At 49.8% G+C, this 16,079-nt stretch overlaps 1 protein-coding gene across 1 annotated transcript in view; it reads right to left on the bottom strand.

Annotated features, from left to right (window-relative positions):
- Nucleotides 1-16,079, bottom strand: part of Ksr2 (kinase suppressor of ras 2) — a 313,418-nt gene that overhangs the window by 234,851 nt on the left and 62,488 nt on the right. The window contains exons 2-3 of the mRNA XM_051176529.1: nucleotides 6,743-6,883; nucleotides 4,000-4,150 (exon numbers count right to left, since the gene is read on the bottom strand). Of these exons, the coding sequence (XP_051032486.1) occupies nucleotides 4,000-4,150; nucleotides 6,743-6,883 (292 nt within the window). The remainder of the gene's footprint in view (nucleotides 1-3,999; nucleotides 4,151-6,742; nucleotides 6,884-16,079) is intronic.

The following is a 16,079-nucleotide window of genomic DNA, read 5'->3' as shown; positions in this document are numbered from 1 at the left end:
TTTTGAAGGCGAAGAGCCTTGAAAACAAGAAGGACCCATGATGGCCGGCTCACTGCTGCCCTCTGGTGGAGATCCAGGGCAGGCACGGCATGTGGCTCTCCCCTGCAGTTTCTCCCTCATAGATGAATTAATTCAACCAGGTCATGATGCTGACGACCAACAGCCAGGGGCAGCAGCTGTGCCTACAGGAGGGCCCTGCTCCGCTGAGGGCAGCAGATGAGAAAACAGTCACTGTGAGCCATGGGTGACAGAGGCATGTACTCATTCATTCACTGAGGGACAGGAGCCTCGAGGCAGAATCAAGTTGACCATGCTAAGGGGAAACTAAGGAGTCCACTATGGCTGGGGTAAAATTCACCAGGACAAGACTAGGGTGATGGGGGTGTGTGGGGAGGGCTTAGAGTCCTTTCTTTGGAGTACATGTGACATTATTAAGGGTCAAGGGTCAGGGGTCAGTTCAGTTTGTGGGGTCCAGGAAGAGCCTGGGGGGCAGGTTTTGGGTGGGAGGATGTGAACAGAAAAGGGCAGGGAGCTCTGAGCAGAGGACAAGTGTGATTGAGACACCAGCAGTTGCTCTGGGGTGCTGCAGAATTAGCGGGGTTTGGGGGTCTGTGGAGATCGCTCGGCACCGAGCGCTTGCTGTGCAGTCAGGACTGGGATTCAGATCCCAGCTCACAGTAACAAACCAGGCATCTGGCACATGCCTAGAACCCCAGCCCTGAGGAGGGCGGAGACAGAAGGATTGCTGGGACTTGCTGCCTCCTAGTGGAGAGACGTAGAGATGCACATCCACACACACTGATGTGCATGCGCCATACATTCACATACGTATACACACGAATAAACAAATCTAAAACATACATTTTAGGACTGGAAAGGAAGATGAGAACACAGTCCACACAGAACTCAAATCCTTAGCTGTCCTCAGTCCCTGGAGAGATGCATGCTTCAAGCCACTGCTGCATTTGCATGGGCCAGGCGAGGGGAAAGGGGGCGGTCCGATTATTTACTCATCTCTCACGGTGTACCAGATATTAACCTCCTCCCTGGGAGCACAGAGCAGACAGAGGCGGGGCACAGTCCCGTGGAGGGGCATCCCGTGGAAAGCAAAGCGTCCGACACGGTGACATAGCTACTACCTGTGCGTACCACGGAAGGGTTAGGGTGGTTAGGAAACTCAGAGCCGCCGGTAGTCATTGTTCCCAAGAGGTCTGACTGGTACCGGCCTGGGCTCCACATGCCAGGAGAGCTGGGCAAAACAGCTCATACCCAAAGCTGTCCAGAACCCAACTCATCGGCCATCACAAGAAACAGGACATAGCATGCATGCTGTTGCCATGGGAACTTCAGAAACACCTAAGGTGGAGCCAGCAGCATGAACTACATTGGTATTTTGTTTTGCTTTGTTTTTTCTTTTTTTAAGATTAACATTGTTGATTGGTTGGTTTAGTTTGGGGGGTTGTTTTGAGGTTTTGGGGGGTTTTGTTTGTTTGTTTGTTTTTTTGGTTTTTTGTTTGTTTGTTCTTCCTGAGACAGTTTCTCTGTGTAGCCCTGGCTCCCCTGGGACTCACTCTGTAGACCAGGCTGGCCTCGAACTCACAGAGATCTGCCTGCCTGTTCCTCCCTAGTGCTGGGATTAAAGGTGGGCACCACCACCACTCAGTTGGTTTGTTTATTTTTTTTTTTTTAGACAGGGTCTCACTATGTAGCCCTGGCTACCCTGAACTTGCTATGTAGACCAGGGTGGCCTTGAACTGACACCTCATTCTCTCACATACTAGAACTAAAGGTGTAAAATGTGTGTGTATCTGTCTGTCTGTCTGTATACATATTCTACGTATCTGAAGGAGCCTTCAGAGGCCAGAAGAGGACCTCAAATCCCCTGGAGCTGGAGTTCCAGACAGTTGTAAGCCACCATGTGGGTGCTCAAACTCAAGCCAGGGTCCTCTGAAAGAGCGCTAAGCCCTCTTAACCCCCAGTGGCAGGTCATGGCCAGCGCTTGATATAGGGTATAGAACACAGCTGGGATGCAACTCTGTGGTAGAGCACCTGCCTACCACGGTCAAGGCTCTGGGTCCAACCGCCAGCACCACACACATACAGACAGCAACGCTATAGATACAATAGGAATGAATCCGACATATCTGTCTCCCCACCATACCTGCCAGGCTGGGCCCTGTGTGGGGAAACATGCCTTGGCTGTGTGCAGATTGTGTGTATTTTACACGTATGCAGGCGTGTATCTGAGTGTGGAGGTGGGGGGGGACTGTGAAGGTGCAGTATAAACCGGGTCTGTGGCTGCACAGCTAGACAAAAACATGTACAAGACAGCTGGTGAGAAGTCATCTGGCCTCGGAGAGCTAAGAAAGCATCAGCCCATCAGTGCGAACATCTCCTCCGGGATGCCACACCCGTGAGCCCGCCCTACATACAGATGCGCCCAACGACAGCTGTGCCTAGGACTGGAGGAAGATGGGAGACGAGGGAACCCTTCAGAACAGCAGGCAGGGCAGAGGAGGGGTTAGAATGCAGTCACAGGGGAGGGAGGTATTCCTGGGCTCACATCCTTAACTGGGTCAGCCAACTCCTTTGCTGCCACGCACCTCAGTTTTTTGTTTTAGGTTTTGTTTTTTGTTATTGCTGCTGCTGCTGCTGCTGTTTGAAACTGTCCCTCACTCAACTAGAACTGGCTGAGTGGACCAGGCTGCCTGACCAGCGTTCCTCAGCGATCTACTTATCTGTGCCTCTCTGGTACTGGGATGACAAGCCACCACAATGGGCTTTAAAAAAAAAAAAAAAATGGGTTCATGGGTTCTTAAGATGGCGCTGAGGCCCTCAAGCCTGCACACTGGAAACCTGTTCTGTTGGGTTCTCCTGGCATATTAACAGTCACTCTGTAAATCCTAATTGCTGGTTGCATGTTTTCTAACCAGAGTAAGAATTAACAGCCACCAGATTGTGCCAGACCTGTGGTCGATGGCGCCACCTTGTGGTGAGAACTGAAAGGGCAGTGCTGGTGTTTGCAACAGTGCTGGCAACCGTTTGGGGGGGGGGGGGGACAGGAGCCTAGAGGGAAGGCAAATTTTCAACCACCTACTGATAATGCTCTGCTAGTAAACTCCGTGGTTTTTCCTCCTTTTTCTCTTGAGACAGGGTCTCCGTATCCCACACTGGCTTCAAACTCTCTGTGTAACCAAGGATAATCTTGAACACCCGATCCTCTCCCTTCCTACAACCCCCAAATGCCAGGGGCTATTATCCTGTGCCACAACACTCCATTTACGATGCGCTAGGGAGGTCAAACCCAGAACCCTGTGTGTGTTCTGCAAACACTCTACCAACTAACTGAGTTACATCCCCAGCCCAGCATCACAGTTTTGAGTGATTAATTGGAACGATCCAGGAAAAAAAATATGAAAATTTTAGATTGTAAATTATTAATAAAGCAAAGCCACAAAATTTTTCTTAGGAGAAAAAAAATTTTAAATAATATGTCTAAATACTCTTACCAGTGCTGTAGGAAAAAATGACGGGGGGGGAGGGAGAAGGAGGAGAGGACACGGATGAGGAGAATGAAAACAAGAAGAAAGAGAAGGAGGATTGTCTTGGAAGGATTGCTCCAGAAAATACAGTAAAATAACAACTGCAGGTCTCTGGAGGCCAGGGCCTGGGGCAATTACAACCCGATTCCCGGTCCAAAGAATGCACCGTGTTTTTGCATAGGAATAAGCAGAACCGCTACTCAGAAGGCAAGGCCACTTCCCAGTGTCTGAGGGGGAAGACCCTGGCCTCCCAAAGTTCCCACACCAGGACCCTAATAATCCAGGACCCATAGAGAGCCATCCTCTGCAGGGTGGCGTTCAAACCCCGACCTACTTCCAAGTCTCACAGCCATCTCTACATCTCTACGCTTGAGCTGGCTCTCCAGGGTCCACTCTCTTATGTGCTGACCCACACAGGAAGCTTGAAGGACAGTGGCTGACCTCCTGGGCTGCTCACCTGATGTGTGCACATTCCTGAGACAGGTCAGGGAGGCGTTGAGCCGGGCACATTCCTCCTGGTTGGCTCCATACTTCTCCACCGTCTCACACACCTGCTCATCTGTCATCTCTAGGAGGTCCTCCAGGCTCAGCTGGTCAGGGGAGATCTCCTAGGGAAGGGGACAAAGGCAGTCAGCTGGACCTGGAACCCAAGTGCTGGGCCAGACAGAATGGTGTGGCGTTTCCATACCACCTCCTTGTGGCACTCAGGAGAACTGCAGAGGTGCCTCCACACTGCCCTCTGCTGGTACCCAGCGAGAGACACCACACTATACAAACACGGTTGAACTTGGGGTTGAGTCTCCCATTTGCCACTTAGTTAGATGGGTCACTTAACCTTGCTCTTCTCTCTTATAAAATGGAGGTGCTGAGTGTAGGTGCACACTCATACAGGACCAACAATCCACACACGCAGTCCAGCCTCTGAACCCCACAGGGACAGGTCCCTGTTTCATACTTCTATGAGAAGATGCTCTGCTGAACTTGGCCAGGTGGACCCAAAACAAGCCAATTAGACACAAAACCTCCCCCACTCTCAGCTTCCTTTCTGACGCACCCACAAGGTCTAGGAGTCATGTTCCTTTAAGAGCCTTTAAAAGGAAGGCAGCCCAAGTCCCATGAGTGGCTTGAGGGTAGAAAGGAGTCCTGAAAATTCCTGAGCACCATGAGGCTATGCAGTAAGGCTGAGGAATAGTACAGAGCAGAGGAAAGGATCTGTCTGAGCAAAGGAGTTGGGAAAGAGGAAGCAATGTGTGGGGTAGGTGGCCCTTTCCCTGCCCATAGTCCCCTCCTTAAACTTTGTCCTAAATAAGTCTGCAACATTACCAACAAGTTCCTCGATCTTTGTGCACATAAGAATCTTCATTCACAGTATCTAACAGTAGTGAATGGCTTTACACAGGCAGAGTATATTATTATTTAAATAATGTTTATAAATCTGTGGATGGTGATTCACAGGCAATATAGTGTGCTTTTCTGCCCTCTTGTGGCCATGACTATGTATTACAATAACATACAGAGTCACAAAAACAGACTTCATAAATTCTATTTTTCATCAAAAAAAGGAAGGAAAAAAAAAAACCCTACAGGGCAAAAGCCAAAGACAGTGACTGTGAAGTCAGGGTAGGGACAGGAGACAAAAACTGAGTCACCTAGAGACAAGTAGGAACATAGTGTGGGTAAACCTCCTTCGGGGGACACGCTCTGAGAAAACTCTGACCAATAACAACTCAGGAGGAAGGTTTACTCAGGGTACACTTTCCGGTCAGAGTTCATCACTGAAAAAACTCAGGACACAAACGCAAGGCAGGAACTGGAGCAGACCTGGGGAACAGTGCATGCTTCCCATTCCTTAGCCCAGGCCGGTCTGCCTAGGAATAAACTAACTGCCCTCGTGGGCTGGGCCCGCCTGCATCAATTAGCAATCAAGACCTCGGTCACAGATGTGGCCACAAGCCATCCTGATAAAGATGATTATTCAATTAGTATTATTTTTTTCAGGTGCTTTTAGGTTGTGTGGTATTGACGAGCGGTGATAAGTGGGACAGATAACACAAGCTAATGTCCTCTCCTTGCTGCGGGGCCAACTGCACTTTAAGCCTGTGATTTAAAAGGGGCGACTCGTGTGTGTGTGTGTGTGTGTGTGTGTGTGTGTGTGCATGTGGGGGGTGGGTGTGCTGTGTGTGGTGTTTCTCTCCCTGTACCACAGAGATCACAGGGAGACCTCGAAAGTCCCTAAAAAGCGTCCAAGGCCCCCGAAGTCAAGATCATTCCTGCACAGCCCTGAGCTGTTCACTGGTGCTGTCAACAGCCCCGCCCTGATCTGAACTGGACGTTTTATGGGGGTCACCCTCTTTCACGCAGCAGCTACTTAAGGAAAGAGAGGTTGGGGCTACACCCAGGACACCAGCACTTGGGGGACAGAGGTGGGAGGGTCAGAAGTTCAAGGCCACCTGTAGCTGGAGAGTGAGTTTAATGCTAGCCTGGCTTACGTGAGACTAGAAGAAAAAAGAAGACAGGGAGGAGGAGGGAGGAGTATACAATAGCAGTGTGCGCGCACGCACGCGCATGCGCAAATACAAGCACGCCCCAAGGATCCACCTGCTCCTGCCTCGCCAGCACATGCCTTCACACCCTGAACTCGGGCCCTTCACCTGCTGGGCCACCCCGCAGACTCCGTTATCCACGTGCAAAAACTGATGGCTGCCATCCAGTATGGCAGCGCTGGCGACAGTCACTCACATGAAAGACCATTCAGAATCCAGGTCCTTGGTCCCCCACACTAATCGCAACCCTAGTGCCCCAGGAGCCATGTGTGCAGTGGCTGCTCTCTCGGACAGCACAAACACGGAATATCGCCACCACAGCAAGAGTCAATGTGCAGCGCCCGCCGGTCAACATGGTGGCTTAGAGTGACAAGTGACTCCATTTAGTGGCAGATATGAATGAAGTCCTGCCTGTGGGCCACTGCCACGCCCCAACTGCAAATGCTGACTCTGCAACCTTGCCCTTAACAGTCCCACTCAGATACATGTGAGACCCTGCTGCAAGCCTTCGTCTAGCACGTATTGAGGGCACATGTATTGAGGGCCTACTATGTGCCCGGGTCTGTGCTGGGCACAGCCCACGCCTGCCATGTAGGAAGCAGCAAAGGCAGTCTCTGGCCAGTGAGGGCCAAGGGGGTCGGGACTGCCTGTGATCACCTCCAGGACTTCCTTGCGCACATCCACGATCCGGAACCAGTGGTGGAGCTGGGGGAAGCCGTCCAGTTCGGCATTGCGCTCCTGCAGAGCCACCTTCTTCTTGCAGGACAGCTGCCGGCTGAAGTACTTCACCAGCTTGCTCTGCAGAGACATAGAACACAGGGACACATCTCACAGACTCTGCCGCGGGGGGTGGGGGGGGCACGGGCAGGCGAGAAGCCCTGCTATGCGCGCGCGCACGCGCTAACGCCAGCCAGTCTTGTGCAGTAGAGGCTGTTTCCCCCACAGTGAGGCTCAGCCTTCCACCTCACGTGGTTTGCGGGGACTTTGGTCTGCGGTGGGACAAGACTGAGAGATGGGAGCTGATACCCAGAGGGAGGTGAATCAGACATGGAGGCAGCCCCAGCCTCAGAAGGGATTGCTCTAGTGCTCTTGGAAGCGGCTGCTTAAAGGGCTGGGCCCCTTGTCCTTGTCCCCTCTGCAAGAAGCCAGTTCCTCCTCCTCCCCAGTCAAGTTCCAGAGCAACAGGCTGTCTGGATCTTCCGGCCACCAGAGTCATGAGCCACATACATTTATTTCCTATGTAAAGTACCCGACTTCTGTTACAGCATCACAAAGAGGGCTAATATGGCCCCCACATTTGTCACCGTGTTGGTGAAGATGGGCAACCAGGTAGACCTTGGTATTTTGCTGAGGTGGGGGTGGGGAATGTTGCCTCCTCTTTTCGGTGGACCGACATTGTCATCACATAGATCCTTGACCCAACATTTCCATGTCCAGAGACTCATACTATGGCGGACATCTTTTGAAAAGTAACTGTGTCCAAGCACTTATTTATTTACTTTTACAGTTCTGCTTGAAAGAGCAAAGGACTCTCAACACCCTGAGAATCCACCTGTCAGAAACTCATGACATACACCATGCAGCAACTACAAAAGGGACTCTGTAACCCAGCTCCTTAAGCTTCGGATCCATACAGTAATATTAGAATAGTTACACCTGTGGTTGGTTTTTTAGCATAATGACTAGAACATACATATGTGCAGACAAACATCTACACATAATTAATACTAATAAAGGCATGTCTTTTTTGTAAGTGAGTTCAAGGCCAACTTGGGCAACCCCCATCCCACATATGCCCACAAACATGTGAGACACACATACCATATACACCACACACACATACAACTATAGTAAAAAAAAATTAGATATATCAGCTATCATTCAATGTCTGATCTCTTTGACTTTAGACTAAAAATCTTTCCAAAGCTATGATTTTCCTAATCCCAAGGAAAAGAACATAGACAACAAACAGTACAGAGGGGCTCTCTGAGAGTATGTGTGTGTGTGTGTGTGTGTGTGTGTGTGTGTGTGTGTGTTCAGACAAGGTCTTACTGTTAACCCTAAACTGCACTTAAACTCTTCATCTTCCTGCCTCAGCCTCCAGAATGCAAGGATTACAGATGTGTATAGTGATGTCTGGCTTGATAGTGCCATTTGCTTTTAATTCATTAACTTATTTTATGTATACATGTGTGTTTGCCTGCATGGATTTATGTGTACTATGTTCATATAGGACCCTGAAGTGGCCAGAAGAGGGCATATTTCCTGGAACTGGAGTTCCAGACTTGTGTGGAAGCTGGCAACCGAACCTGGTTCCTCTGCAAGAGCAGTGTGTTCCCTTCCCCAGTAAAGTTTCCAACCCCAGTAAAGTCATTTGGATGGCTGGAAATTTGAGTAGAAATATTGTTTCCCTGATACTAAGGTCACAGCACCATCATGGCTGTCACCTTCCATTAATCACTCAGTCCTTGTGTTCTAACCACCTTCTGCATTTTACAAAGGAAAATATTGAAGTCTACAACGGTTATGTCACTAACCCAAGGCCATCACTGATTCAAGTCCATCAAGCTCCACCCAGGTCTTGAACTGAGGTCTAACTACTGGAACATGAGATACTCGATCCTGATTGTCAAATTGACAGGCTTTAGCATCACCATGACTTCTAGATTAGGTTAACTGAGGTGGAAAGCCCCACCCTACATGTGATGGTAACGTGGTAAACACAAACTGCAAGGTCACATGATCAGAGCCAAAAGAGAAGGGCAGCCAAGGGTCAGCCTGGACATCTGAGATGCAAAATGGACGGGCCAGCTTCTTACACAGCAAGGAGCCATTATCACAGAACGGTAATGGCGGGAGCGCTGGGCTCGCTGAGGGAAGCAAGCCTCTCCTTCCATCTCTCACGGGGTTCAGGACGGGAGGGTGGGTTTAAGCACAAAGCTTATTACACCATACCCCTGGCCTCTGCCTGAGGGGCGATGCTCTTCCTGACTGAGGTGTTCCGAAGACAAGAGGCATGCCCCCCCCAGGTAAGCCACACCCCTTCAGGTAAGCTCAGAGAGCCAGAGCATTCAGAGGCACGCAGCTATTTGACAAGGGTCATTCAATACCTGCTAAGTCTAATGGTTTTCTAGGGCAGCCTTACATTCTTTGTCCATTTCATTTTCTAGTGAGTCATTTCTATCGTAGCTTATAACTGCCCGCAGAATCTCTGCATTGAAAAACTAGCCCTTGGATGGGCAGTGGTGCACTCCTTAAATCCCAGCACTGAGGAGGCAGAGGCAGGAGGATCTCTGTGAGTTCGAAGCCAGGCAGGTCTGCAGAGTGAGTGCCAGGACAGGACAGGCTCCAAAGCAATACAGACAAACCATGTCTCGAAAAACCAAGAGAGAGAGAGAGAGAATCCCTTTACCTGTGCAAAGCAGGAACATACCCTTGGGTATATTTTGGCTCCTATAAGTCCTTTAACATCAGAAGTATAGCCCAGTGACAGAGCACATGGCCAACGTGAAGCGTCCTAGGTTCGAGTCCCAGAACCAGCCAATACTCACTGTGATAATAATTAAATCCTTCAACATCACTAAATAAGTTCTGAAAGATGGTTCCTGATGTGTTTCTTCCTTTGAATGTGTTGGCATGCTGACACAGGGATCATATTATTGGGACTGTATTACAGATAAGGAAATGTGGAGGCCGGGGTGCTGGCCCTCCCATCCCAAAGTAGCAGGGCCAAGACCCGAACTCAGGACACCTGATGCCCATTTTCAGAGTGTCTCCTTGCTTCTCCACTGAAACAGACACAGGGTAAGAGCCTTTGGTGGCTTTGCCCGCCCAGTGGCCCCACCCAGTGCCCCACCCCACCCAGTGGCCTCGTCCCACGAGGTGGCCTAGTTGATTTTTAGGTCAATTTAAGTCTCAGTAGAGCTAAACTGAAAAAAGTGGGTCCACCTTCAAATTACAGCAACCGCCAGGTGGTGGCGGCACACAACTTTAGTCCCAGCACTCTAGGAGGCAGAGGCAGGTGGATCTCTTTGAGTTCGAGGCCAGCCTGGTCTACAGAGCAAGTTCTGAGACAGCCAGGGCGGTAGATAACCACTGTCTCGAAAACAAAAACAAAAAGCAAGTTACAGCACCCACCTTCTGAAGGGGTCACAGGTGCCTTTCCAAGCCTGGCTAAGGGTGCAGGGATTCTAGGTTGCAGTTCTCCATATACACACCAGAGGGCAGCCCTGCATCTCACAAGCAAATAGAAATCGTCTGCAGGCCCAGACGCCATCCAAGCATCCCCACGCCTTATTACTGTATTCCATATTAGCACAACGGTAAATTTAGCAGCATAAACAAAAAAAAAATTAAAAGTCAAGACATGTGACAGCTCTAAGAATAATCGTGTCTCAAATCCCTAATGGGAAACAGGAAACTTTCCACTCCAAATCTAAACTAAGACAAACTGCAGAGACCTGTACGAAACACACAAGAGTTTGGTTTGCTACTGCCTAAAGCCAACCGCCCCCCCCACGATGCTTCTGCCTAACAGATGGGTCAGGAAAGTTGAGAGGAACTCAGGGTATGAGGATGAGTAGGGGCATGCACTCGATCCTCCAGTTCTCTGGGGCTGGGGTTCATATCACACCCCATGACACATGTGGGACACACTGGGGCCCAGGAATGACACAGCCAGCCTGTGGGCAGCACAGAACCACTATGCCTCAGGACTGCCCTGAGCACGCCACTCCCGCAGCCTCTTTACTAACGGTCCTGAACCCACAGGGTCTGACCTGGCAACTGTCCCTCCTACCAGGGGTGGCCCCTCCCACCCTGTAGAGTTCACCTCCCAAACGAGGCAGGGCACACCCAGTTACACACACACCCCACATCCTGGGTAGTGCTCTTTATCACAAATGATGCTGTTTACTGGTTTCCATGGTTACACATCCCCACCACCACGCACCCATCATCCTGTCATCTCCCTCCGAGCACCGGCTCTCCGCCTGTGTTCCCCAGCATTTAGATTCTGCCCAGCAGACGGCCAGTAGTCTGTCCATTTTTTTTCTTTTCTTTTTATCTTTTGATAAATGTGCACCACTGGAAATGTCCACCAGGCCCCCAGAAATGAAGCCCTGAGCCTTTTCCCAAGGTATAGCCTGGGCAGGACTGGCTCCCTGGCTGTGCAGGCAAAGCTCTAGGGCTGTCAAACCCTGCCAGGGTAATAAAATAGCTGAAGCTGCAACCAGAGGCCTAAGGCCCTCCCGAGGTTGCCAGGGCGACCATTGTCATAACACCCTGCAGGAGGGGCCCGCCTGACAGGGGAGAAAACTGTCTGACTGAGAAGGTTTCAAACAACCAACCCTATTGCATCTAGAGGCAGGTTCCCTACTGGGGAGGGGCCTGTGTCTTCTGCCCTGCGTGGACCCCAAGGATGCACTGCCCACTGCTTTGGGTTCAAGATAGCTGATGGCTTTTCTCTTTCTTAAGATTCTTTTTATTAAGTGTGTGTGTGTGTTTGTGTGTGTGTGTCTGTGTGTGTGTGTGTGCCTTTGTGTATGTGTGTGTGTATGCCTGTGTCTGTGTGTGTTGTGTGTGTGTCTGTGTATGACTGTGTGTGTGTGTGTCTATGTCTGTGTGTCTGTCTGTCTGTCTGTGTGTTGTGTGCATCTGTGTGTGTGTTGTGTGTATCTGTGTGTGTCTCTGTGTATCTGTGTGTGTGTGTGTGTGTGTGTACACATACACGTGAGTGCAGATACCCATGGAGTCCTAAGAGGACACTGAATCCGCTGGAGCTGGAGTTAGCGGCAGCAGTTGAGAACAGATGCTGGGAACTGAGCACAGCCATTCCTCCGGCCCCATCTTTGTCTCTTCCTTCGCTCTTTCTAGTAAGGAATATTACAGAGAGCCAAGCGTCCTAGCAAGACACAGGGTGTACACTCAGCCTCCAGTAATTCCTCTAGCAGCATTATTAGAATATTTATAGTTTCTGAGACAGGGCTCGCATAGCGCAGGCTGGCCACAAATGCACGGTGTAGCCAAGGACAGACCCTCCCGCCTCCACTTCGGCACAGATGTGCACCACCGCACCCTGCTTATGCTGTGTTGGGGATGAAACCCAGGGCTTCAGGCAGGCTTGGCAAGTGCTCTAACCATTGAGCCACACCCCCAGCCTCAGCATTGCTATAATATTAACATAATAATAACACGCTGCCATAATACAGTCATGTTTATAATGTAATATAGAGTCATGCAAACGTGAATATTCATATATAATTTGAAATACAACCATCTCCATACTGTATTTGTAGAAAATTTGGCACTTGTTGATTTTTATATACTTGCTGTATCTACTAGTCTGTTGATAATAACACTATTAATTCATCGGCTAAAGAATCTAGTCATAGTAGAATTCGGGGCCATAGCGCTTGCCGTATGCCAGGCTCTGGGATAAGGGTTTCACTAATGTCAAATGTAATTGTCATCCCAGGTAAGTCCTCTTAGAGGGAAAAGAATAGAGGCAGAGTGAGTCTAACCCTGCCTAAGGCCATGAGCACAGCTAAAAGGAACCAAGTGGCTGCAAGCCTGTCCCGTCCCTGAGTTCAAAGTCATCAGACTCTGCTTGCTACAGGACTGCCTGGGGTTCTTGTTAAAAATACACATGCTAAGACCCTGCTCGGCTCCACTCCAAGCCCCCAGGACTCCTGGGACTGGGGGCTTCCCTTTCCATCTAAACAAGGTCCCCAGGTAGTTCGGAGAGGCAAGAAGCTCAGCTCTGAGTTTGACTTCACTATCCTGGGGGAGCATGGCTGTCCTTGACTCTTCGCGGTTGAAGCAGCAAGCGAGCGGCTGTAATGCCCCTTGTGTGGATGGGCTGAGGTGTAGGGGAGGCTGGGAAACGGCACCCAGAAGGCACAGGTACAGTGTTGAGGAGGATAAAAATACATACTCAAATCTGTGTCTCCCTTGCAATCATTTCCAACTTTTCTGGAACAGGGAGGCACCCAAAATACTTATGCACTCCCAGTCTTGTCCAGCACTGACTTCAGGGGAGCTGACGAACTCATGCATTCAACTTTTAAAAGCATCCCGGCCCAAATCATACCTGAGTTGGATGCAATTTCAGTTTGGTCAGTCTACATGACCTCCGACCTCCTACCCACTCCATCCACCAGGCACTCACTGTAGCTCCCTCCTCTTAATGATTCTCCAGCCGGGTATGCTTGCTGTGTGGGAAATGCACAGTGGTAGGGAGGGGGCCCATCCTTTGTACGTCCATTCTGAACCAAGTGAGAAAGGTCAATGGCAGTGGGACATGAAGAGAATGGGCCAGTGGGCAGGTGCTACACTAAAGGGCAGGAGGTGAGGGCTGGGCAGAAGCTCTGAGCCCCACACCTGCGGTCCTGGGCAAATTATGGGTCTGGGAGCCAGAGCCAAGCAACATCTACAGTGTACCCTGAGCAATCTGCAGACTTATCACCCATTACCTGAACCACATGGAGGAGAGACAGCCAGGTGTGGGGGTACAGAGATGTAGCTAATATCTAGGAGACTGACACAGGAGGACCGACCAGAATGAACTAGAAAATGTATGTCCCGAAATCCAGCCACATCAAGGCAATGGCTAAGCAGCTTCGCAGTAGAACCAAGACACATAACTATGGCAGTGAAATTAAAATTAAGTCACATAAATAATCAACATAGTGAATAAAACTGTTTCTTAGCACCCATGGGGGGAAAATCCAGGGATGAAAAAAATGGCTCAGCAGTTAACAGCACTTAAACTGTTCTTGAAGGGAACTGGATTCAATTCCCAACACTGAGTAATTCACTATTGCTTGGACTCCAGTTTCAGGGGTATCTGGCGCCCTCTTCTGGCCTCTGTGGGCATCTGCATGCATGTGGTGCACATAAACTCATGCACACACACACACACATACACATGTTCACATACATTTAAAAAATTTAAATTCATACCACTTTTTTAAAAAGTTACAGTCAGGAGTTGGTTGTGCTCATCTTTAATCCCAGAACTCAGGAGGCAGAGGCAGGTGGATCTCTGTGAGTTTGAGGCCAACCTGGTCTACAAAGTGAGTTACTGAGCAGCCAGGGCAACCCAGAGAAATCCTGTCTCAAAGAATAAATAAATTCCAGATCATATCGTTACTGAACTCTCTGATCCCTGATCAGCTGAGGCAATCAGAGGGTTCAACACTCTCAAACAACTTCACAACTTCATCAGGGTTAAGCTTTAATTGGGTGAGATATCTTTAGACGAAGTCAAGACATGGGATGTATTATACACATTAAGGATCATTAAATCCATCAGAGTCGTGTCTAAATTAAACAGTTTGTATATTTGATAGTCTTCCAACCTGTCAGAATGTAGCAAGGTCAATGCACCCTCTCCAGCTCTGGTCTGAAGTGTATAATCCAACAGCTGGTTTAGACATGCCGTGTCAGCTGAAACTGAATTCAATTTAGGTACAACCTCACCAGAGAGTTCAGCATATTTATGAAGGTTTTTCTTATATGTATTCTAATTTTCCTAGCGTTCAGGAACGAACCCAGGTCTTGTGCGCAGCAGCATAGCGCTGAGCCACTGAATCGCGCGGCCAGCTTCTGAATGTTACTGTCTGGCTTGCCACCTCACAGGACAACCCAACAAGTTATTTCCTGAAGCTGCCACGAGTGTTTCAAATGTCCGTACGCCAAATGCATCGATACTGTTTAAACTGCTCGACCGAGTTTAATCAGTTAAGGTCCAGATTGGAACCCCAGCCTCCACTTTGTATACGCTTCACACACACACACCAAGCAGTTCAGACACAAAAGAACAATTGGGAATGTTTTTCATCAGGCGCAGGTGCCCACTTGAGAGTGTGGAGAAGCCACAAGCTAATATCACTCTCCACCTTGTTTTGCAGACGGGGTCTCTCACTGAACCTGGAGCTCGCCAATCAGGGTAGGCTAGCCTGCCAGTGACCCCAGCATCTGCCTGTCCCCACCTCCCTAGACCTGGGTTACACAGGCGTGTGCTCCCACGCCCAGCTTTTACTTGGGTGCTTGACGTGAACTTGAGTCCTCTTGCTTGTCCAGCAGGCACGCCACCCACTGAGCCATGCCCCCACCCTTCTGTGTGTGTGTGTGTCTGTGTGTGTGATATATGTGGTTGGTGGGTGTGTCTGCGTGTGTTTGTGTGTGTGTGTGTGGTATGTGGTGTGTGTGTGATGGGTGTGTGTGTTTGTGTGATGTGTGTGTGTGGTATCTGTGTGTGTCTGTGTGTGATGTGTGGTTGAGGTGTGTGTTTGTGCGTGTGCGTGTGTGTGTGTGTGTGTGTGTGTGATATGTGGTTGGTGGGTGTGTCTGCGTGTGTTTGTGTGTGTGTGTGGTATGTGGTGTGTGTGTGATGGGTGTGTGTGTGTTTGTGTGATGTGTGTGTGTGGTATCTGTGTGTGTGATGTGTGGTTGAGGTGTGTGTTTGTGCGTGTGCGTGTGTGTGTTGTATTTAGTTGGGTTTGGATTTGCAGTATTACAGGTGGCCCCAACCCTATGCGTGATAGGCAGACGCTCTACCACTGAGCTATTTCCCAGTCCTATGGCACCTGCTGTACATTCAGGAACTGAAGTATAGCCAGGAAACTGGATGACTTGCCCAGCAGCTCCCATCCAGGTTAGTGATGGAGGCAGAATTAGAACTAGGGCCATCCAAATCACATGATGTCCCTATTCCCAGAGTCATGTGTCTCCTCCCACACTCAGGTCACCTGGAAAAGTAAATCGCATGGCTAAGAAGCAGCAATGGAAAGCAGAGTCTCAGGGTTAATGCCTGCAGGGACAGGCAGCTGAGCCCCAGGGACCTGCCACCCAGCTCCTCAGAGAAAGGAAGCCCTGGTGTGTGGAAGGGATCCAGAACTCTGCTGAGTTATGAAGGCCAAAGCTCTCCACCAAATCCCCACTTGGGGCAGCCAGGCTCTTAGGGGAACCACTACCACAGGTCCCTGGGGCT

Source organism: Phodopus roborovskii, unplaced genomic scaffold (genome assembly GCF_943737965.1).
Source record: "Phodopus roborovskii unplaced genomic scaffold, PHOROB, whole genome shotgun sequence".
Taxonomy (NCBI): Eukaryota; Metazoa; Chordata; class Mammalia; order Rodentia; family Cricetidae; genus Phodopus; species Phodopus roborovskii.
The sequence above is the reverse complement of the archived record's forward strand: the minus strand, read 5'-3'. Positions and strand labels throughout refer to the sequence as shown.